The following is a 25,356-nucleotide window of genomic DNA, read 5'->3' as shown; positions in this document are numbered from 1 at the left end:
CTACAAATCAACAACTACTTATTGTCAAAGTGAAGTTTTGTGGTTGTCAAAGTCATTTCTTCAGAGAAGACTCTCACCAAGTCAGTGTTTCCCAAAGCAGGTGTGTATAAACATTGATGGATGCAAGATTATTCGAGGAGACACAGAAATCTTTGTTTTTAAAGTTTAGAGTTAGAGAAAAATTTGTTTTTATTAGAAAAATATGATTAGCATAAAAAATTACAGATAGTAAAGCCTACAATTAACCTAAGTAAAAACGTACACCAATTTAAACTTACTAAAAATCATATTAATTATAGTACAGGTGGAAAACAAATATATAACAAAAATCATGAAGATAACATGTGAGTAACTGAAGTTTGGGAAGCTGTTCTGAGTCATATAAGGTCAATAGAAAAGAAAAGAGTATCAATACGCCCAAGTTATCTATTCAACAGTAAACTATGTAAGATGCTTCTTCACCTTCCTCAATGCCAATCAAGCCATACAACTTTCACCCAGCCTAATTTTCTAAAGTCACTTAAAACCCTAGGTTGAAGGTCTACCAAACCCAGGAGTGGGAGAATTAACTTTTTTCAGTACAAAAGTAATAGAGAGAAAAGACTTTTTCCTTATAGCTCTTATGCACATATCATCAGTTGGCCTGTAAAATTTTTCTGACACTGGAGGCTGTTGCTAGTTGTCATCAGAGTCACTCCAATACTACATGTACCCAGAGCACAACACTGACCAAGTGCCACCACTCCTATAACACAGGAGTTCTCAAACAGGGGGTTTGGGAAATATCAAAGCACAGTCACCACAAAAAAATGTCCCCTAAATTGCATGCTGGAAGAATTATTGTTTAAAAATCACTTGCTGCATATGCACCACTTTCTTGTATTTCAGCCAATGTTTACTAAGGCATGAGAGACGTTCAAACATAATAGACCGTTGTTTCTCTGAATCACTAATGAAAGCTGCAGCTCTGAACACACAACTGAAGCTGCTGGTTTCGCCTGGTGCTATTTGAGGAGCACTCAATATGTACTCTCAGCCACATAGAAAACTGGATCAGTTCTCTGGAGGAGATATTTAATGTGTACCTGCCATAATAAGCAATACGTTCTGCTCTACATTGCTCTATTTATAGACCAGCTTTTTTCCTCATATTTTTTAGCCCTTTCTACAAGCAGAACATGTGAATGAATCACTCTTATCTTGTCAATTTTACTATTAAACGGTGCTCTAACTTTTTCCTTGGGAGTTTTAGGACTGCACAGACATTTTCTGGTCAAACAGAAACAAATGGGGCTGGGGGGAACCTCTGGCCTTTCAAAGTCTCTAGCTTTTGGGTGACCTATATTCCATTCATTAGTCTTGGGCAGCAGACATTTTCCTTGGAAATGTCATGTTGAGTGCAGCTTTAAGACCAAATGAGAATATTTGCTGCAGCATACAATGACACAGAAAACATGTGGCCAACAGACCTTGTTTCACTTTTTTTTATGGGAAAGTATGCCAGTCTTAGGGTCACAGATTCCGCACAGAGAAAAATCTACCTGCTGACTTTTGCTTACTCATTCATTCCACAAGTATTAATCAAATACCTAATATTTGCTAAGCACTGTTCTATGCACTGGAGACTACAGATGAACAAGACATATAGAGTACCTGCCCTCCTGTAGCTTACATTTTAGCTAGAAACTGAGAAAGAAAAAAATAATAAATTTATCAGTTGATTTAAGGTAGTGATAACTACTATGGAAAACAAAACAAGACACTGGAAAGGGGCAGAATCTCAGGTACATTTGCAATGCTATCAGTCTTGACTTTACAATAGTAGAAACTTATCTCTAAAGAAGCAATGTAATTTATCTACTTTCTTAAAGATTCAGTAATTTTAACACTGGTAAACATAATTAATTTTAGGTTCTTCCTTCAGGCTGATACTGACTGGCTTTCGCAGAGTATACCTTGGCCCTTAGTTCTCACTGTCATCACTTTGGCCCACTGGGATGCTTTCTAGGATGTAGGGACAGCCTTACTGAGCACAAAAATGCTTTTCGCTTGGTATTGGGCATGACATGCTGGTCATGTCCTCATTAATAGCAGATTTTGCCTTAGTGTCATTGGGCAGCAACTGCATACTTTGTATGACACTTAATACTTGCTTAACTGACTTTGGTTTCTCATCCCTGAGATGAACTCATTTTTTTTGTGTATTTTTATTTTTTACTTTTAGAGAGAGAGTCTTACTCAGTCAACCAGGCTGGAGAACAGTAGTGCAATCATGACTCACTGCAGCCTTGATTTCCTGGCTCAGGCAGTCCTCTTACCTCAATGTCCTTAGTAGCTGGGACCACAGGTGCAGGCCACCATGCCCAGGTGATTTTCATATTTTTTGTAGAGACAGGGTTTCACCACAGTGCCCAGGTTGGAACTCCCAAGCGCAAGAAATCCACCCGCCTCTACTACCTCCCAAAGTTCTGGGATTACAGGTGTGAGCCACTATGTCCAGCCTCACTCATTTATTTTTTGGAGGCGCTCAATAGTAGAACCAACCAGATTAAGCAGAACCAGGGATTTACACACCTGAACAGTGGTATAACTGTAAAGTCCTAGTGTAAAAGTCACACTATATATCTTCTGAAATAATGAAAATTTACACAAATGAAGCATCCAATTATATGAGTAACAAAGACAGGAAAAAATATGGAACAGAGAGGGCAGAACCTAAAAATTCCTGTTGATGCCTCTTAATTTAAGGTTACCAGCTCCTCCCTGGTGTCAAGGGTATGGTATTAGGGGGATTATTTTCCAGACTTTGATTGTTCAATAGATGTTGACCTTTCCTGAATGTATTCTAACCAGCGTGACTGTATACATCTTGGACTACTGGACATTTCAAACTCTCAGCTTCATATTTTTACAGTCCACTCCCAAATATCTAAATGTGAGCAGCAAGAAAGACTGATGTAAACTTTACTCCCTTATGACAAAATTGGTAAGTTTTTTTCTTACATTCTAGGAGAGGAAAAAAAATCCCAAGCAAATGTTCATGGCATTATTCTGGATGCAGATTTAAGAAAATTTTCTTTACATTTCTTTAGAAATGTAACAGATATGAATATTTGACATTTTCCTGCATTTGTCAATTGTCCAGAATTCTTTGGGCTATTAGTCAAAATTGACATAGCAAAGATAGATGTCCTACGCAAAAAGAGGAAGCAAGTCAAATAAGTAATATACTAACTTTAGGCTTCGAGGCCTAGTGTAGTATCCTGTCTTCCCCTCACAAATATGAGACAGACATGGTTAAATTCTTCACCTCTAAGTGGGCAAGGCCACAAATTATTGCAAAATATGTCAAACTCAAAGTTTCTACAGATTTTCTCTAATGATTTGGACAAACTCTTCAAGTGGTCAAACTTCATTTCACCAGTAATCTGTCAAATAAAGGAGAATCAGATCAACAGATTCTTTTTAACAGACATTGATATATGGTAGAATCTGTTAGTTCTAAATACCTTTTTCCTTGGAATTTATTTTTGAAAACTAATGGGCAGAAATGAGATTGAAAATACATCTCCCTAATGTTTTTAATTGAATATTAAGTCTCTAATATAAACTTAAACTTTGGTGTTATAGGGATACTCATGTCATTTTTCACTATCATCATTATTAAAAATTTCATAAAACCTTATGAAACACTAAAAAATCTATTCTTACATTTTATGCCACACGAGATATGATTAAAATGACAAATTTGCAAATAACATGAATAAAGTATTTTGCCTTTATCCAAAGCAAATGCATTTTGCTCCTAAGAGTGTTTAATCAATTTCATTTTTCAGGAAGAGGAAAGGAGGGTGATAAAAGAATTTACAGTTAGAACTGGTATTTAATGAAAGACAAGTATTTGGCTTGTGATTATAAAATAATTGCTGTAGTTATTCTGAGTTTATTTAGGAGTCATGGATTTTGACATGAATAAAAGCAAATTATGATTCTATTAACATTCAAATTTATCTGTTTCGGACAGAATTGTTAAAAGTTACTCTGTTTTAGTCATGGAATAGTAGAGTCCATGTTAAGAAATCTTATGTCTGTGTATGTATACAAATGTTCACTTCAAGAAGCACCAGATCTACGTTTATAGAATAAGTTTCAAAGAACAGTTTAAAATATCATAAAAACTTAGATGGAGAAGTTTAAGACACCTTCTGCTACTTTACACTCTTTTTCCACTACATTTTACCCTATTCATCAGAGAAAGTGCTAATACGAATAGTCAAATCTAATCACCATCTTTGGACCACTGGAAATGAAGCTTTAGGGAAGATGTGGGCAAAAGCCATAGCTCTGTTAACATTTCAGCCTCCTTGTGTTTGCTTATTCCCCAGCAGCTGGCGTAGGTCAATGACCCAGGAGCTGCATTTTACTTGAAAGGGGCCTCTGCATTGAGAAGGTCAGAAACTAGTACATTAGCCAAGCTCTCCTTTAAGCCTTCTTTTCATTGGTGCATATTTCTTTAGAGGCATCTTTCTGTGCTACCAGGATGTTAAACATTACCTTGAGGGAAGTAGGATTGAGAGTGAGCACAGGAGAAGGAGACTAAGGCTGTAAACTTCTATCTACCTCAAGCTTGTCCAAACCACAGTCCATAGGCTTGTAATACGGCCCAGGATGGATTTGAATGCATCCCAACACAAATTCGTAAATGTTTTTAAAACATTATGAGATTTTTGTGTATGTCTTTTCTTTTTTCGTTCATCAGCTATGGTTAGTGTTAGTGTATTTTATGTGTGGCCCAAGATAATTCTTCTTCCAGTATGGCCCAGGGAAGCCAAAAGATTGGACTCTCCTGAATTCTGACTATTACAGCTTTATATGGTCCAACTTAGCCCATCAGGAGACCACTTCAAGATTTTTCAGCTAAAGCTCTGGTGAATAATAAAGAGGATACATTTACTTGGCCTTTTCCTCTGTGCATTTTTCTCCCTTTCATGGACTAAGTGGGGGCAAAAGTGGAGATGGTAGGTAATTGGTCAAGACTTCTGGATGTTGGGTTTTACCTCTCTTTAAGTTACTTCTTGGCTAAAGATCTCAGGATACTCCCTTCTTTTTGCCAGAACAAGAGTTCATAGGTACTGTTAAGTAAGACAGTAAGGAATCAGAACTCCATGAGTCATTAGTCAGTCAGGAAGCAGTTTCCAAGAAGTTTGTTAATTCTCTCCTTGAGATACTATTAAGTAATAATCTGCTATTAACAATTTGGTTTCTTAGCCCTCTGGCTGGTACAATCTTTTTTCTTTAGCTGTTCTAAATGACTAAGAATATTCTGAACACTCTTAATACCTCCAGCCCCTACCTTAAGAGAGATGAACAAAAAGGGGTTTATCAATGGTCAAGCTCCAGGAAAATATCTTGTAAACCTTACCAAAAGTTAATGATTCCAGTGACTTTTAAATCTAACATAAAGGTAAGGAAAAGGCAAAATTCATGGTGAAGAACAATGTGTGCTACAAACTAAGGATTATGATGAACCAATTCTGTGTATTTATCATGTAACTTAAAAAACTACTTAATGACTTTAAGAAAAAAGAAGGCCTTCGAATGTATTGTCATTTAGAATGTGGCACTAGAGAACTCATGAAAAGAAAACACTGATATAATAGGATATTTGCTTAGTATTCCATAGAGATGTAAGGACAATGGGAAGTCTCTTGCTTCTTCCCAACAGAGGAATACTGAGTACCAGTGAATGGAGAGCAGCCAAGAATGGAGTGATGGGTAACTGATATTCTTGAACCTCAAACTTGGGATAGTTTTTAACACTGACAAGAAGAAAGCAGATAACACAGTCCAGAGCTGACTGTAATAGTTTTTCTAAATGTGAGCAGCATGAAAAATGATGTTTTATAGGATGAAATAGAAGAAATCTCAGCACTGGGTGATGCCATCCAATTGCAGAATTCAAACTGCTTCAAAGCACCAAAACAAGGATATGTAACATATTCATAATATGTGTCTTCATAAGTCCTGTACTTTCAAAATGAATCTAAAGCCTTTGGAATGACAGTAAAAATAACCACCTGAAATATTTATAAAAATAAAGAAAAATCATGAAACGGGTTACTCACAAATGGGATTCATCTTGCTATTAATTCAAACGGAAAATTCTTTCACTGACACATTTGCCAAACCGTTCCATTTAATTTAGGAAACGCCACTTTGTTTCTCCTGAATTGCTAAAACTGTTGTACTCTAAAATCCTGTAGCTAAGGTTTAGCTCTACTCGGTTTGCTTGTATAAAATTTATTATACATCATTTTAAATAAATGCTTAGATGAACTAATGCTTTTAACCCTTCTAAGTACAATTGCTTCTGCAAGGAATTTTTCCATGAATCATCTAGTTTAGATGGTTTGAATAGTATTTTGAATTTCCTTTCCCCTTTAATTTCAGAACTTACATGTTTTTGTGTCATTTGCAAATCAAAGCTTCAAAATATTAAAGTTTTGGGGTAAAGATGTTTAAAGAGATTTCTTCAAAATGTTTTGCTGGAGACACATAGATATCACTCATTATACTACAAAAATGTAAATCACACTTTCCTAAGGAAACAAAAATCACAAAATTTTACAAGAGTTATCCAATGAAAGCAAGTTCAGGTTCAAAGAGATGAGAAGAAAGGAGTAATTTTGCATTCAGCATACATGATGTTGCAGCAATTGTGGATCCCTTATTTCTGCCAGCTATGGCTTAGTAAAGAAATGGATGCTATTGTGAAAGTCATCCCCTGAAAACAGAGATGAGAGTAAGTAAATGAGTGAGAGTTGATACAAATTCAAGTCATTTCGCAAAGGATTTTACAATGATGGATTACAAGACGAATTCTCACAAGTTGGCAAGGTTTTCCAAAGTCTAGCTTTTATGAACATTGTTTGAACAAGTGGTATAGAATTTACTGTATACTCTGTGAATTAACATTATTTATTTATTTATTTAGTTTACCAAGTTGGAATTCTTTAGGATCACCAAATAACGGGATTCAAAAGTAAAACAGCTGAAAAATCCAACAGTCTGGTCTAACCTGGGATGCTCTGTCTCCTCACAGCCAATGCTCCATCAGGCGGCTTTGTCTGGCTGGCGGATTTAGTGTAGGGACTCTCATCTGCAAAGGTACAATGAAGCGTTTGGTTAATTTCCATCCAGTTTCTAATGCAGTGAAGATTTTTAACGGATTGCAATCCTTCTGCGAGAGAAAAGTGGTATAGCACAGTGGAAAGTGTTGGTAGGCCTGGGTCCTAAACGTGGCTAACTGTGAGATAAATCTTTGAAAATGTCATGAATATATTTCTTCCCTTATAAAAAAGGGATAAAATTCTCATCTACCTCTTAGGGTTGTCAGGATCAAAAGCTCTAGTGCTCGTGAAGATGTTTATAAAATGGTAAGAAGTATGCAAATACAGTATACAAATTGTTTGTCACCTACATTCATGGATAAATAAGTACCAGTGAATAGGTGTAACAAAGACAAAGAAGAAATAAAATGGCTCAGTGGGCACTAAGAATAATCAGGTAGAAGAATAAAGAAAATAAAAAGAAAGGTAATATTTCAGATAAGCAGATGACAGAGTGTTAGTATTGCAAGGGAAATAAAGACACTCAGTTAGTAGGTTCCTCCTGGGAGTGTGAACTGGCAGCCAGTGCAAAGCAGAGGGACAGAGATGTTCAGAGGAAAGACCAGAGGAAGTTAGGTTGAGAATAGGGAAGGAACGATGGTTTGGCAAAAGAAGACACATATTGCAATGATCTGGTTTGTGCTCTTTTAGAAAGAGATGAAAATAACTTGCAGAATTATTAAAAGAGCAACTGTGAAGAAAGGAGGTCTAAAGCTTAATGTAGCTGTGAGAGTTAGGCAAGAAGCTGAATGATTAAAACAAGAGGTGACAAGATCACGGAGACAATGGGTCCATTCAGTGCTAAGTAAGGTGATTTTTTTTTTTTTTTTTAAACCTAGGAAAGGATTTTATCTGGCTAGGAATAAAGGAGTAGTGATCTAGGATGGCAAATATTAAGGTTAAAATAGAAAGGAGCCATTCTTCCTAATTGGAATGGGGCATTTATAAAAAGTCAAAGACATGCCTGAGTAACAACCTTAAAAATTTTAAGAATAAGATGTACATGGCTTGAGTAAATAGAATGTAAAATAATTATCTAGCATATTCAGTCAAGCTAGATAACCTAAATGACACTGCTGGCCACACTATAAGATGTATTATTGTTGTTACCATTTTATAATAGCAGGAAATTGTTAAAGAATTTAAAGGAATCATATTGTACATGACCAACTATTAAATATAACAAGAATTTATTCAGAACAAGACTTTATCATCTGAGAACATTAATTCTCCCAACTAAATGCTTTGTGTTTCAAAATTGAGAAACTCATTTCCTCTCTAGGATGAACTTCTGGTTTGAAATGATTCATGATTTCTTCATAAAACTAACAAGGTCTTTATAAGCAATGACAAAAGGAAAAGATTAACACTGCTGTAAGTAGCAATTAACTTAAAAAAATAGAAGTCACGCTGTTTCATGTTTATATTTGTCACACAATTCTTTATGTTCTTCCAACCAAACTACCAACTTTCAGACACCAAAGCAATCAACATTATCATTTTTGCTTTAGAAGTGGTATCTTAGGTCTTCGACTCCTCTCTTTGCAAACACCATTTTGAGTATAATCAAAACCCACAAAACAAAATACAAAATGCAAATATTACACTATAAATGTCTCCTTTGCCCCACCATTGTTACTTGAATATTTGTGCGCTTGTCTCACAGTGTTAATTTAATAAACAGGCAATATGCTTCAATTAGCACCTTCTAAAACAAATGTACTATGTGTTAAAACCCGGGATTCTTATAAGACTGCTTTAAAAATGTATTTCTTTTCATTGTCCGAAACTTTGAAATGGTGTATTTACGAGCATAGAGCACCGAGCCAGGAAATAATCACAACCACCAGGCTTAGGTATGGCATCTTGGAAGCCTAAAAGCTTTCCTCAGTTTTAGATTTGTCAAGATTCCAGCCAATTAAAGTCTTGAGTTGAATCCAGTGTTGGACTTTTGTAAAGGGCAAAAAGAGATTTCCCAGGAGACTCTGGGGCTATCTGCACTTGATGCTCTATTTTAAGGAATTATTTCTTTAGAATTTAAGTAGTCAACCCTGGTAAAATGGCTTTCTCATTTATATTTGAAAACAACTTCCTTGATTTAGAACTGAGATTGTCTAGTTGAGCACATCCTTAAAAGGTTGAAACTGAATTATAGATGACCACCTGGCCAGCCTCTTCACCACCACCCCCAACCTCCACTCCTGCTCCCAGTATCAAGAGTGACCTTACTGAGCACAGGCAAAAGTAAATAATTATCTAGAAGCCAAATCTTGCATTGGCTAAAGGACCAGAATGAAAAAGTTCAGTGTTATCTAATGTAGTTTAAGCATTGTTATTGCTTTCACTGATTGTCAAAGCCAATCATGCCAAAGCCAATCAGTGTGAAAGCAATAATTCCTAGCGGAAGGGAGGCAGAGGCTTGGCAACATTGATCATGAGCATTAAGGATAGCAGAGCAGCAGAGCAGCATGGCACAATAAAACATTAGTTTTTAGGAGACTTTCCTTAAGAATGTCTCTTGATTTTAAATACCTTAGAGGCACCGTGGTGCTTTATAAAAAGCTACCCATCACGGAATGAACACCAGCTCTCTTGATGTGATTTACTGAAAGTCAACTCTTGATTCAAACTTGTTTGAAAATTGAAACAGAGGAAAAACACTGAATGAATCCGTGGCTGATAGCTCCACAGTAGGATACTAAAGGACAAGAATGTTCAGGGTGTATTTCTAATCCCTGAGCATAAAGTCATAGAGAGCTACGGAGGCTTCTATCTTCTTCTGTGTCCCTTAATGCAGCTTTAGAGATCCATCCCTAGAATTTCATGCTTATAAGGTATAATCTGGACCACTCTTTCATTATAAATGGAACTGAGGCCCAGAAAGATAAATTTATAGAAGGGACACACATCTAAATTGAGTCTAGATGGAATTTCTTAAATTCTTAGTCCCAGATTCGTTCTTTATTTCCTTTTGGATAGACAATAAGATTTCATAGGTCATCGGGTCCACATGTTGCTGTGTCACGGGAGTGAGTGACTGGGCACACTGTACCAGCAGAGACGTTGTATGGTGTAACTTCATTGCTACAGGGAAGTCTTTGAAAATGAGCCTGAGCCACACAGCCAATCTTTTTTGTGTGTATATAAATCGCATTCTTCCTTCCTCCACATATTTGTTGCCTAAAGCAAACAACACTTAAAAATGGTACTACAGAATTAATTTATCCTTTTCAGTTCATTTCTTTGAAGATAACATTTAAAAGCAATGTCAATATAGCTCACTGTTCCTCAGGAGGAGCCTTAAAAGACTCACTGAATTATAAAATCTATTTTAATACTTTTCCTTTGTTTCATTGGAGAGATACTAACACGGTTTTCAAGTCCCATCCAAATATATAAATGAATAAAAAAACAGGTCAAATGACAAGGAAAGAAATCAATCAGAACCGTACCTGGCACATCATAGGCATTCACTGAATGTTTGTTGATAGAATATGTGAATGAATTATATTCACTTTTTCAAACTAGAGCATTTATTGTAAACAAAGAACCTGAAGAAAGCCTAACATTTGTTATAAGCTAGATTCCCTCCTACCTCTGCTTTTCTTTCTTTAGGTTGATAGCCTATTCCTTTTAAAGTCATGTCATCAGCCAATCGCTATTATGTATTGACTTAATGTGAAAAATCTGACTTTATAAAATTGGTATTAAAATATATTTCCTTTCATTTTTCATTCAGACTATAGAAGGATTTATTGATCAACCTTTAAAATAATGTCTTTAAATGAAAGAATTATGATTTTCATAGCAGACTCTCAGCCCAGATTTGGATGATCATATTAACATGGGATTCTCACTAAAAGTCACTACAGGGGCAAAGCAGACATTCAGCTCGTGAGCTACTGCTCACTTAAATGAATGCTTCAAGCAATCATTAAGGGCATCTCAGAGTGTTAGCATTGCCAGCCTTTTCTAATGACATCTTAAGCAGCTAGGTAATCACTGTCACACATATGGCCCTCCTTAGGGGCTTACGTGCTGGTCGCAATAAGGAAGAACAGGGGTCCCTTTAGAGTGACATCTCATGAGGCTAGGGAAAAATGCCCTCCATTAACAGGAAGAACTGACATGGTGACAAAGGCACAGAAAGGGTTAGTCAAGCATACACTTAAAAGAGAAGAACAACAATAGGGGGACCATCTGTCCCTCTCATTCCCCCCAATTTGGCCAGTCTCCTCATGTGCCAAACACAGGAGGGGCAAACACAGATAATTTGTTTTGATCACTTATTCCAAGGGAAGCTGGTGTTTATAAACTTGGAAAGCAACCAGCGGTCACCTAAGCTGCAATGCTTCACTCTGCATCACAACCCACCTATGCTGGAGCTGGGAGAAACACATCATGAGGAAGGCACTCAGGTCCTCTCATGCTCTCAAATCCTCCAATGTTTGCCTGGCACCAAACAGCATCCTTGTGTCATCAGGCTGGTTCCTGCCTCTCCATTTCCTGAGATTCTCATTTCTCACTCTGGGCTACGCAGAGGAACCTGATACGAATATGGTTTCAGGAATTTCTAGTTGTGTTCAAAGCCTTGCTAAAGAAAGAAAATTTAATTTCCTTTGGCTGAGACTAATCAGCCTATGCTAAACAATTCCTAGCAACTGATTGTGCACAATTGAGGCACCTGCTAAGCCAGCAGACCCCTTAACATCTTGATTAGGGAAAAAAAAAGGCATTTGGTACAGTTAAACATTATGACCATTTCCTAGCAGCGAGGAGGCAGGCACGCCATGCCACAGTGCTAATGCATGTCCTTATAAACTCAGAAGAAAAGTCTGGTTTTCATTCCACTGCAACCAAAACAATCTGTCCCTTGAATTCAATTAAATGCCACACAATTTAGTGCCTACTATGTGCGAACTAAGACTCAAAGTAGATAAAAGATAATGAAACTTTCAATGGAGTGGTGATGGCGTAATCATTACTCCCTACATTTGAGACTAGAACATGGTACTGGATTACCCAACCGGGAGAATGAGCATGGGCTTAGGGTTAGGTGGAAGTGAAGCACAGGGTGAGAAAGGGAGATCCACCACTAGGAATTTATCCAGAATTTTCCAATCAGAAAAACCAAGAAACAAGCCATTTTACACTTTCAGCTAACACGGTAGTTTTGTGTGGTGGGGAACCATAATCTTTTCAGTAATTGGGTCCTGTGAACATTTTCTCCCAGTCAGCATGAACATATCATGGCTGCTTCTCTCCCTCAGACACTAGCCTTCCAGTTCCATTTGCTTCCCTGGCAGTTTGATAGCACTTTACAATTTAAGCAAGATTTCCTGAAGGATGTTAAGGCTTTTGACAACAGAACTTAATTATGTCTTTCTCTTCTTGTTAAAATGATGTATAACTACAATCACAGGGCCCCACATAATAAAGAAATTACATTGTTAATAATTCCTGATTCAAATAACCCTATTTTTCCAGGGCCAACCAAAAAGTGCGCTCATGATCTCTCCTAGAGTCAGAAGGCTGCCAAGCCCTACTCAGGATTCGGCTCTACAGCTTTGGTATATGGAGGCCATAACATGGAGAGCTGCTTACAACTCATCGAGAGTGAATTAATTTCACTTTCTTCCCTATCTTATAGAGTGGGCCATTCAGCTAAGTTTACACCAGAAAAGAGGGGAATGATCTGAGCTTGATGGAAGAAGCAGAGGCAGTGTGCTGCTCTGTGATAGTCTCTTTCCTATGAAAAGATGATTTCCCCCATCTACTTTCCCTCCTTCTTTGTGTTATTTGTTTTGCAGCTGCATGGCATTAATGTCTATCCTTGACGCTGCAGATTTCCTTATAGTTTTATAATTCTGACACAAATGTGCTTTATATGCCTAAAGGGACCAGATCTTTTGCTTTTTTGGGGGGATTGGTTCTAGCTCTGTCACCTTGCCTGGAGTGCAGTGGCATGATCATGGCTCACTGCAGCCTCAAACTCCTGAGCTCAAGTGATCCTCCCAGCTCAGCCTCCAAGTAGCTGGGATTGCAGGTGCATGCCACCAAGCCTATTTTTTTTTTTTTTTTTTTAATAGGCTTGAAGTTTGTTTTTTGTCCCCTGCCCAGGTTTCAACCACCCGGTCTCAAGTAATCCTCCCACCTCAGTCTTCCAAAATGCTGGATTATTGGAAGAATGAACCACCACACCTTGCTGTCTTTTAGTTTTGAACTTTGAAAAAAAAAAACCCACCCAAGCAGAGCACAATTTCATTTTAAGAACAAATATACAGTGGTTTCTTCACAATAATTAGAATGTCTTCTAATTAACCACAACCATTAACCATTTCAGGGATTAAATATTACAGCTAAAAAGAATGGCAACCATATAGCTCATGCTGTTGAAGGCCTGTGTTGTAAGCCCATTTCTCTCCCTTACTGCTCTATTATCTAACTCTTGCTTCTCAAAATGTGGACCATGGAAGAGCAGCAGGAGCATCACCTGGCAATTGTCAAAAAGGCAGAATCGCAGGCTCCACCTCAATTCATGGAATCAGAGTATGCATTTAACAAAATCTCCAGGTGATTTGTATGCACATTAATGTTTGGAAAGTCCTGCTTCAATTGATATGGACCAACAGCAACTGCACAGGTAGTGAGAATACACCTGTTCCAATGTCTCACCTGGTTGCATCAGGGGCAGCCTACAAAGTAGCTGGCAGAATGCCAGTCACATCAGCAAACTCCCAGAGTATTCCCAGGCCTGCAATGATCAAATTGCTCATGGAATGATTTCTTCAAATAGAAGGGAAATTGTTGTAATATTATAGTTTTGAGTGAAATCCATCTTCTCTTTATCCACTTTAAACCTCTCAACAATCTTGAAATGGCTGAATTATGCGATTAACTAAATTTATCTAAGGTCAGATTCACTGGAGCAAGTGACTGACTGTAATAATAATCTATTAGTCAATTTACAATTTAAGGTGGAGAAAGGAAATGGTATTGAATTACTACCCCCTAGCTAGTAAAGGACAAATGAAAATAAAAAGGAAAATTATATCTGCCTCATGGCAGGGACATGGGGGAAGAATCTTCCATGGCACTGTCTCCTTAAATTCTTTCTCCTCAGATACGAATTTGCTTCCTTGCATCTGCATGGTTCTCCTGGAAGCAGGAAGGTCTCAAGCACAGAACCTAGCCTCTGATCTGCACCCAGGGACAAACCGAACAGCGGTGGCCCCGGAGCATCTGGACAACCTTGTGGAAGTGGTCTGTGGTAGCTGGGCTGCTCAGTGATGCCTGAAGGCCTTTTGGGAAAGTAATATCTTTAGCCAGGTTAATTTGTAAATCCTTTCTGAAATTAATGAGCATGAAATTGCACATTTTCTGCCTCGGGCATTCCTATTGCTAATGTGTCTGAATTACAAATGATAACTCCTATGCTTCTTCCTAATATTGTTTCCAACAAGGACAGCTGAACCAGTCTGTTAATGGCAGTCACAGGCCTGCCTCATCACCAAAGAATCAAAATTTGTCAAGGGTTGGAATCTCTTCCATAAAGTTCATTTTCATTACCATATTAGATCCCAATTAAAAACATTAAAATCTTAAATTCAGTATATCTTCCACATTTTCTATTTGTAGAGAGGGCTATGTGCTTTAAAGCTTTGGTTTCACCATTAGATTATGCCAGCTTACATTTTCAGTCTCTCATAGGGTCAATAAATTCTTAGCCTTAGAATGACAATTTGGTGCAATATTTGGATGACTTCAGAGTAGTGAGTATTGCCTATTTAAAAACCACATTTTAAATTCTCGTTTAAAAAGCCCACCATTTGTCAGGGAAAAAGTATGCATTAACAGGGATAAACTAGCTAGACTATATCTGAATATTCCTGGAGGGCCAAAGAACCAGTGTTTGATTTCATGTAATGGCAACTAGAGCTGAGTGGCAGGACTAATAGAAATAAATAATACATTTGGAATAAACAAGGTTTCTCCAATTTTTTACTAATGAATATGAAATTTAGAAGTCACTTTCATATATATATATATCTTGATCACAATTTGGACTGGACTAAATTTAGGGAAAAAATTTAAAATAGCACATAAGTTTTCCTAAGATAACTCAAGAAACAAATGTTTAAAATGTCCTCATGGAAAAGACTGAAGGTGATTTTTAAACACTCAAATAACAATGATCACAGTTTCAAAACTGAATCATGTAAATGATTATATCTCGACTAAATTGTTTTTTTTCCCCCTTGTTTGGAATCTTTTTTGCATTTTTAATGTAAACTGTAGAGAAAAGAGGGAGTTTTCTGTTAAATCAGGGCTCTCCATGAGTTCTTCTTTTACATGACATTACTGCAAAGGTTTCCATATTTAGAAATTGAGTATGATATAGCTGCTGGAATGAAGTCAAGACTCATGGAAAAACAAGCAGCAGCAAAATGCAATCAGGATGACTTCATCTGAAGAGGTCTAAATCTTGTGCCAGCGCGTGAATGAACACTGATGTCTAGGAAAATGATCCACATATATCTGTGGGTAGGATTGATTATTGAGAAATTAGCCTTTAATGCTCTCACCTGTTGCTCTGACAATCAGTGATACAACAAAATTTTATAACTTTGGTAACTTTAAAACCTGGTTCAGTAGCTCACTATGCTCTTTCCTTCTTCTTTTCTGTTAATCAAGTGTAGTATAAATTGAAACATGTCAACTGCAGGCAAATTATATAAATAAGTGATCAGATAGTCAACACTGCTGAGAAATTTCTAAATAAAATGTAAATAAAAGTATTATCATCACTGTTTAGACTCAGTTTCCAATATACGAAATGAAAATGTCTCTATATCTAGCATCCTGGAATAATAAGGGGACAATGTATAGTATGTATTTATAACCTTGGGTAACATTTTGGAGCTAAGAGCCCAGATGATTTTTCCTAGGGTCACTGGTCTGACTGAGGAACCACGGCTATATGTGACTGCTTACAGGTGTGAAAATCACTGTGTGACTCCCAACTCCCTCTCTCATAAGTGTGCAGTGGCCTTAGAAATAATGCTCCAAAGGATGTTCCCAATAAATCAAGGGAAACCAAGATTTTTCCATGCATCAATCTTCGTCAATTTTCAAAACACTAAAATAAGTGATGGGGCTTTATGATAATGAAGCAAATGGATTAAGTCAGAAGTTATCAGAGTGCAAAGTAGATGGCAGGAAAAGTAAACCTCAGGTTGAAGTCCCTGATTGTATGTAAGGGATATAAGTTACATGAAGAAAAATGAGTTTAATTATAATCATATATTTTTAGATGGCTCTTTCATTATACACCAATGCCATTGGTTTCCTCCATAAGTAATCTAAATAATTTCGTAGAGAACTGTTATTTCCTTCTGAGTTCAGACTGAGTATACTTCCGTCAACCGGAAGCATTTTAAATATCAATGATACTAATAACAGTATATATAATTAGAGCTAATACTTATAGAGCATTCATGAGATGCCAACGTGAGTCTAAATCCTTTATATGTACAATCTTATCTCTTCTCACAATAATTCAATAAAACATAAAATAACAAAACAGATAATTTCATTTTACAAAAGGAGTCCTGGTTTTAAGAAAGAATTTGTTTGCATCTAAATAGATTTCATGGCAAATCTGAAATGGAACTGCTGTTATATTAAAGCCAGGGCAGGGTAGGCATATTACAGGCCCAGCACTCTGCTTGGTACCTCACATACACTATCATTACTCACAACAATGTAATTGCACAGATACAGTTACATGACTTGAAGTATGGGGATACAGAGGCTTATAGAGATGAAATTATGTGCCTAAATTTACCCTGAAAGCAAAGTACAAAAATGAGACTTTAACATACATATCTTCAGAGAGTCTGCTCTTAGTCACCATGATGTACTGTTTACCAAATTTTGATTCACATCTTTACTTGGAGTGTGTGCGTGTGTGTGCAAGGAAAGGCACTTCTTCACATAGTAGCCACTACTATGTATATTCTATATGACTAAATGTCACTGATATAGGGACTTAGGGCTGCATTTGAAGATCTGAAATTTTGGTTTAGAAAAGAATGTATCACCTCAAACAATTTTTAGGTATCACTTCTTCATCATGAATTCCTGGTTTAATTTATGATAGAAGATTCAAGATTCTTTCCAGCACGTAAACAAATCACTTGAATTAATGCATTTTAGCCAAGAAGCTCCAAGCATTTTAGACAATGAAATCTGGCTGAATTTATCTAACTCCCACTCTGAGCCAACCATTCGCTACAGAAAGAGCATTTATTAACTGGTTCCTATAAATGGTTTGTCATTTCAAAATGAATAAATACTGGGACACTCTCTTTTCTCCTTTAGTATTCCAGACAACAAGTTCATGGTCTGCTGCTTACAGTATTTCAAACCTTTTATGAGTGCTCATGTAACTAGAGTAAGGAATAAATCTTGGACCAGGCCACATCTAGCAACATAATGAAGAAAATGGTGGTATGACTTATGTAGCTGGCAAGGAGATCACAGAGTCTGTCTTCACTTTCCCTCTGCCTCTCCAGGCTCAGCTCTCCAAATAGCCAAGCTCCAGGGCAGAGGTGCTACCACCTCAGTTCTCAGACTCAGGAGTGGCTCATGCGGCAGAGTCACTGGGCAGGCAGGCATGAGTTTTTTGCTAGACTTAAGAATTTTCTGAGGAACTTTAGAAACCAAGGTAATTAATATCCACTAGCCATTCTTTCCAAGACTGTCATCTCTCCTGGCCTTGGATCATTTCATGACCTATCTCAGAACTGTTTTTTTTTTTTTTTTTACAGACTTTAGTTTTAAAAATTCCCAACTTTAAGCTCAAGTCCTAAGAGTGGGCCAGTGTCATTATACACCACCTTAGAACCAACACCTTCTTGTCTAGTGTGGGCAGCAGGTGGGGAGGGAGGCAGGGGCAGAAATCACATTTGGATGCCTTGAAAATAACACATTTCATTTACATGCCTTGAATTGTCACATATTTTGCTTTATTAATTCATTGCTGGGTCAAGCAATAGCAGATGACTGCTTATCAAACAGATGACATGTGTTTTTAATACACGATTAAAGTAGGATTCATAACAGCTGTTAGAATCCAGGGAGTCTGTGCTTTTTGTTATTTAAAGCTGTAATTTGGATACTCTCTGGTTTCACAGTGAGGCAGTGATTATACACAAGAAACCTCACAAAAGTGTTAGACTAGATTTTTTTTTTTTTTTTGACAGAATCTTGTTCTGTTGCCCATGATGGAGTGCAGTGATCTTGGCTCAATGCAACCTCCGCCTCCCAGTTTCAAGAGATTCTGCTGTCTCAGCCTCTCAATTAGCTGGAACTACTGGTCTGCACCACCATGCCTAGCTAATTTTTGTATTTTTATTAGAGATGGGATTCCACCATGTTGGCCAGTCTGGTCTTGAACTCCTGACCTCAGTGATCAGCCAACCTCAGCCTTCCAAAGTGCTGGGATTTCAGGCATGAGTCACCACATCCAGCCCAGACATAGTTTTTGTATGGCCAACACAATACCATTTCCAATTCACTAGAATTTCACTGTACTGCATAGCTCATACTGTCTGCCACTTACTAGCTGTGTGACCTTGGACAGGTTCAGTTTCATCACCTATAAAATGGAAATAGTAGTGACCACATAGGATTGCTGTGAGGATTGAACAAAACAGTATAAATAAAGCACCCAGGGTAGTCTGAGTTCAAGAGGTGGTGGCTCTATTCCTTTAGAATAGATGAGGAAGCTGAGTGATAAGACAAGAACCAGTAGGAATACCAGAGTAACATGAAACAAATATATGTTTGTTTTTTTCCCTTAACAGCACTTAGCATACTACCTTGAAATCATCAACCTGCTTATTGCTATGCTGTGAGCTCCTTTGAGTAGGGGATTTACTTTTACACTCATAGGTATTATTACCCCAATTTTTACAGATAGGAAAACAGTCTCACAGAAGTTCAAGATCTGTTTAAGGCTAACAAAAGCTAATAAGAATTAGAGACAAGATTCTAACTCAGGTCTGCCTGACACAAAAGACCATCTTTTCCGCAGTGTTGCACACGGCTTCAGTAGAGAGGGTTTGCACAACCCACAATCGTTAGTGGAAAGGAGAGAAAACTGGTACCTGATCATTATAAACTAATCTTCGTGCAGCCCAAGCCTATATGTACCTTTCTACCACAATAAGGATGCAGATACTTGTCATATTTTTTTTTATGTAAGCTATGAGCTATCATACCTGAGTTTTTATGGAGAAATTCATTGACATTAAATGGTCTGACTCAATTTGTCAATGGTAAAATAAAAATTGAAACCCAAATACATAGATTTAATAATCCAAAGATGACCAAATTATCTTCATTTTCTTCTAAGACAAATTATTCAGACATATAATTTCCCCACAACTTACTTGCTTGTCTAACTCTCCTTGGATTATGTCTAACCTATCAACTTCACTACCTTCTCCCATAAATCTTGCCTGAACAAAGATTCAGCTTTTACAGTTAATTTGGATAAACAAGGAAAATGCAATTCAATTCCACAAAATGTGAATGTTTAATTTTGAACTGATTTTGTAGCATTATACTCAGTAGGACTCTTCCAATTTTGCAGTAAATGAGTTATTGACATTTACAAACATCTAGAATAAAAGAAACCATTCCTTCCATCATTGTTTGTCAATTTCATTATTGAATCTGCTTTGGGACATTTCAATCATGAAAGTAATCATGTAAAACTGTATTGAATTCCATTAGCAATAATACCTTAGAGGAGGTTCATTTATGATAACTGAAATTTTCTCTGACTCAGTTTCATCAACCATGTATTTTGCCTTAAGGTGTTTTAAAAATCACAAAGTCAAAGCTTTAGAAGTATACTCCTAAGGCCTTAACTGAACCACAGTATATTTTGAAACAGAATTTTTATGGAATATTTATAGGCAAGTCAGTCAGAATTTTTCCATGTAAACATTGTTTAAATTTCTAGATCAGTTGAACATCAATGCCTTATAAGAAAATCAGAAAGGTATACACACACACACGCACATGCACACATATATGTATATGTGTGTGTATATATATATATACACACACATATACATACACATATACATAGATACAAATACATACATACATTTATATATTTAACAGATGTAGACATCTACATATGTATCTATTTATGAGGACTGCCAGCAAAAAGTATACATATAAACAGTAGATCCAAAAGGACTCCTCAATCATAAGACATCCCTCCTCTCCTATCCTGCAGGGCAAAATACAGTGGGCAAAAGTCAGAAACCACCATCTTTATCTCTGACTTCTTATGGAGCCTTCTGGTAGAATAACCAGGAACTTATAGCCAATGGCAAGAACCAAGATCATAAACGGCTTCCATACTATTCCAGGGACTTCAAAATTTCAGAAAATATATGCCAAATTTGTCCTTTATATAATTCATAGATTTTGGATTTCTACATTTGAGATTGTCATATGACATCCAGAGATGCTTTCAGAGAAACTGTAATTTAGCTTAGAGACAGCCTACAAATATGAAATATATGCAATGCCAGGTTCACGGCTTGCAAAAGAACAGAAGGACAGCTATGTGAAAAATTAGTTTATCTCAGTGGTCAAAAGTGATAACTCAAGCTCAGCCCAACATATTGCAGAGGTGGGAATGTATACCATTTATAATGTGTACTATTTATATACATCTACTGCATAGAGATGTAGCTTAGAAAGGTTATGCATTTGTATGCTGATCCACTGAACAGTTTGGGTACTGATTTTCAGCACAGCCTGCCTTCACATTTCTCCACCGTATAACTACAGCCTTTATTGGCTTCTCTTCTGCTTAAGACAAGCTGAACAAAACATTTGACATTTATCGTGAAGGAAAGAATAAATAACACATAATGGCTATTATGGGTACAGTAAGAGTCAGATATTTACTTCTTTAACAATTAGGGATGTATTGCTCGAAATAAGTAAAAGCACTTGTGCATTACCTGAAAATCATCACATTTATGTAAACAGAGATTATAAAACTGAAATATGTAAGTATCACTGATGCCCCTCCTGTCAGCATCTTCCCCCTAGGAGATGATTTCAAATGACATTTTTTTTTTCATTTCAATTATGAGAACATTAGCTAAAAATCTACTAGGTCAAAAAATTCTTTTTGATAGATCAAGTAGAAAGCTTTGCCACCCTTGTTAAATATCTACAGACTTAATTGAGAAAAGATGTTAAATTTAGTGGAGAAAGACCAGAAAGCCTCAAGCAACGCGCATAATTAGACCATCTTTTCCCATTGCCTTTATCTTTTTTCTTTTGACCCTAGAACTTCCTTTTTTCATTTCATACTTGTGCATAATTAAGATTAAATATAGTGCAAAGACTAAACTCTCATTCTGTAAGCCCTCAGAAACATTTGAGGAATAGCTGTTCTATGACTAATGTCTATAAAAATTACAGATTGATATATAGCCATGAAATGATTTTCTTCTCAGACTCTGAATTACGTAAACCTCTTATAAATTTTATCAAGAAAGCATACATTTACCACATTTTTTTTTCTGCCATCAGCCAAGATAAGCTGATTGAAAATGTGAGAGAAGGCAATTTTTAATTTTTCTTCCTAAGGTTTATGCCAACAGACTGTATATATATATATTATACAAAATTCACACAATGCCTAATATTTCTGGGCTTATGTCAAGCTAGTCTTCCCGCGAACAGTTTGAACACAAGAATGGGAGTTCTTTTGTAGAGAGATAACATGGCAACTGGAGGCAGACAGGCTTTATATCACAAAATACGTGAAACTGGTTCCTCCATTTATTTTTGGCAAGTTACATAAATCTTCTAAGCTTCAATTTTTTATCTTTCGAATAAGAATACTAATATCTATTTTTCAAACGTGGGAATTAACTAATATAATGCACGTGACCTTGGTCTATAGCACAGTCTGAATACAGTCATGTGTTGCTTAGTAATGAAGAAACTTTCTGAGAAGTGTATCATTAGGTGATTTCTTCCTTGTGCAAACATCACAGAGTATACTTCCACAATCCCAGATGGTATAGCCTATTGCTCCTAGGCTACAAATCTGTACAGCGTGTGACTGTACTGAATACTGCAGACAATTGTAACACAATAGTATTTGTGTATCTCATATCTATGCTGGGTTCAGTGGTTCCACCTGTAATCCCAACACTTTGGGAGGCCTAGGTGGAAGGAATGCTTGAGCCCAGGAGTTCCAGACAAGGCTAAGTAACATAGGAGGACCCTGGGTTTACAAAGTTTTTAAAGTGTCTGTAGTCTTAGCTACTTGGAAAGCTGTGGTGGGAGGATCGCTTGAGCCTGGGAGGTTGAGGATGCACTGAGCTGTGACTGTCACTGCACTCCAGCATCAGTGACAGAGTGAGACCCTGTCTCAAAACAAACCACAAAACAAAAATAAAAAAAATTTTAAATGTCTAAATATAGAAACGGTACAAATATAATATTATACTCTTATGGAGCCACTGTCGTACATGTAATTTGTTGCTGACAGAAACCTTGTTATGCAGCATATGACTGCATGATCTTCTCCGTGCTGCTTTGGCCTGGTGTGATACCATGGACCCCTTGGGAATCTGATAAATGTTAGCTGATCAAATAAAATTTGGTAGACAAAACTCATGCAAATGAAGAGTTGTAAAAGAATTTTCTTCTTTATATGTTTCTATTTTATTATCGGAGAAAGATAGAACCCAAACAATAGAGAATCAGAACACTGCTGTTCACATGTAATGATTTGAATTAATTAGAGCTGAGTTCTGCAGGGCTAAAAATGGCTCCTTAAAAGCATAGTTAAATAATCCCCTAAATACATGAGAAACCCATTAAGTATAAAACTTATCTTTAAAATATAATACAGTAAATCCTCCCAGAAGCATAACTTAGTCCCCTAAACCAGACACATCAGGTGGGCAAATGCCAATTCTTTCATGGCATGAGTATATCATTTATTATATTACCACTTTAATAGGGCCCTGGTGGCCCTGAAACTAATGCTCCTTGTAAAGGTTTAAGTTAGAATGAGAGGAAAGATTTGCTCACCTTATCCTTTATGCATAATTACCACTAATTGCACAAATCTGGCTTGTATTTATTCCATTAAGTACCTCCAGTGATGTCATTTTGTCTGCAGCCCTACTCTGAGATGTACTTTCTGTCTAGGCATAGAAAGTTTCCCGTACGTTACAGTTCACTTCAGAATATTAAATGAAATGGGAAACAATTGAAAAACAACGCCTCTACAATCTTTCCATAATGAGTATGCACTGGTCTCCTTGCTTTACATGATAAATGATGACAAAGGACAGGGTGGTATCATTATCCAGTTTGGCAACAGCTATGAAAAAACTTTCCAATTTCTTTAAAATTTTATTTAAAAAAATGAAATATGGCAAAAGACGAGTACTCTTGGGTATTATAAATCATCTCCCAGCTAGGAAGAGAGTTCTGCCTGGAGAGCTGCCGAGAGCACACCGGTTTGTTCTTTCTCTGAATCACTATTAGGGTGCAGTCACTTTTTATTGGACTTAGGTTTCTTCTGTGCAAGAATGAAATAAAATGCTTTTGCATCCTGGAGTTTAAAACACTTAAAACACAGCATTAAGTAGCATCCATTTCTGGTCATAAGGTCCTCTTAGAAATCATATTTGAAGACACATCAGCATTAACGGTATTTTAAAGCGTTCCCTGATCTTTTCATTCTTGACATTTCAGCAGCATTAAAGGAATCTTCCACTTGGCTTTGGATACCCCATGTGGGTCTGGCTTCCCACCTACCTCACTGACCACACCTTCTCAACCTCTGTTGGTTCTTCTTTCCCCTTCTCCTCTTCCTTTTTCAGACATTTAAATAAGGATATGCCCTAGGTTTCAGCCCGCTTCTTTTATGTATGCCCCTTCCTTCCTTGCTATTGCATCTATTTCCATGCCTTTAAATGCTAAAAGCTCTCAAGTTTGTATCTGCAGCCACGACCTCCCCCACTGAATACCAGATTCAGGACATACAACCATCTATCTGGCATCTGCTTGAACATCTAAGAGGCATTTTAATCTTAACATATCCCAAACAACTACCGATTCCCCAACACCCTTCCCCACACCATGGCATCCTCATCTCATCAGATACTCACACCAAAAACCTCCGGATCCTCTCTTGCCCTTACATTCTGCCCTGAGCGCATATGCAAGTTCTGTAGGCTCTTCCTTTGAACATACCTCAAATCCATTCCTTCTCACCACCTACACTGTTACCACCCTGGTCGATGCCACCATCACCTCTTGCCTGCACCATTCAAGACAACCCCTGAAACTTGCCGACCTACTATGCGTGCATGACTGAAGTTATCTTTTAAAACTTAAAAAAAAATCACATTACTTCCCAGCTTAAAGTTCTTCAGAGGGTACCCATTACACTTAGAATAATATCCAGACACCTGACCATGGTCTACAAGGCCATCTGTAATCTGGTCCCAACCCATCATTTTCACCTCATCTTGCATCTTTCTCCTCTTTATTCACTGCATTCCAGCTACACTGGCCTTCCTCCCGCTCCTTCAATGTGTCAAGCTCATCCTCACCTTAGAACTCTGACTAAATCTTGCTACTCCTTCTCCCTGGAATATTATTTCCTTAGGCCTTGGCATGACCTGCCTCTTCTCAATTATTCCAATCTTACTTAAATGTGATCTCTTCACCCCTGATCATCCTTTTCCAAGCCACTTCTCTTTCCCCAAGTTCCTCTCTATCCATTAACTTATTTTCTTCTCAACACTTAGAACTATCTGAAATGTCTAGCCGGGCACGGTGGCTCACGCCTGTAATCCCAGCACTTTGGGAGGCCGAGGCGGGTGGATCACGAGGTCAAGAGATCGAGACCATCCTGGTCAACATGGTGAAACCCCGTCTCTACTAAAACTACAAAAAATTAGCTGGGCATGGTGGCGCATGCCTGTAATCCCAGCTAGTCAGGAAGCTGAGGCAGGAGAATTGCCTGAACCCAGGAGGCGGAGGTTGTGGTGAGCTGAGATCGCGCCATTGCACTCCAGCGTGGGTAACAAGAGCGAAACTCTGTCTC

General features: G+C 37.3%; 1 protein-coding gene across 13 annotated transcripts in view; it reads right to left on the bottom strand.

The window, feature by feature from the left end:
* The window catches only part of GRIP1 (glutamate receptor interacting protein 1), a 702,506-nt gene that overhangs the window by 217,949 nt on the left and 459,201 nt on the right, over window positions 1-25,356 (bottom strand). For 11 of the 13 annotated variants that reach the window (XM_032284375.1, XM_032284348.1, XM_032284356.1 and 8 more), the window contains one exon: window positions 7,079-7,159. The exons of the other annotated variants lie outside the window; for them this stretch is intronic. In XM_032284375.1, coding sequence (XP_032140266.1) covers window positions 7,079-7,159 — 81 coding nt within the window. The remainder of the gene's footprint in view (window positions 1-7,078; window positions 7,160-25,356) is intronic. 13 annotated transcript variants of the gene reach the window in all.

The sequence above is a fragment of the Sapajus apella genome, unplaced genomic scaffold (assembly GCF_009761245.1).
Source record: "Sapajus apella isolate SASKATOON/1434 unplaced genomic scaffold, GSC_monkey_1.0 scaffold2, whole genome shotgun sequence".
Lineage (NCBI taxonomy): Eukaryota > Metazoa > Chordata > Mammalia > Primates > Cebidae > Sapajus > Sapajus apella.
Note: the sequence above shows the minus strand (reverse complement) of the source record. Positions and strands in the feature narration are given on the sequence as shown.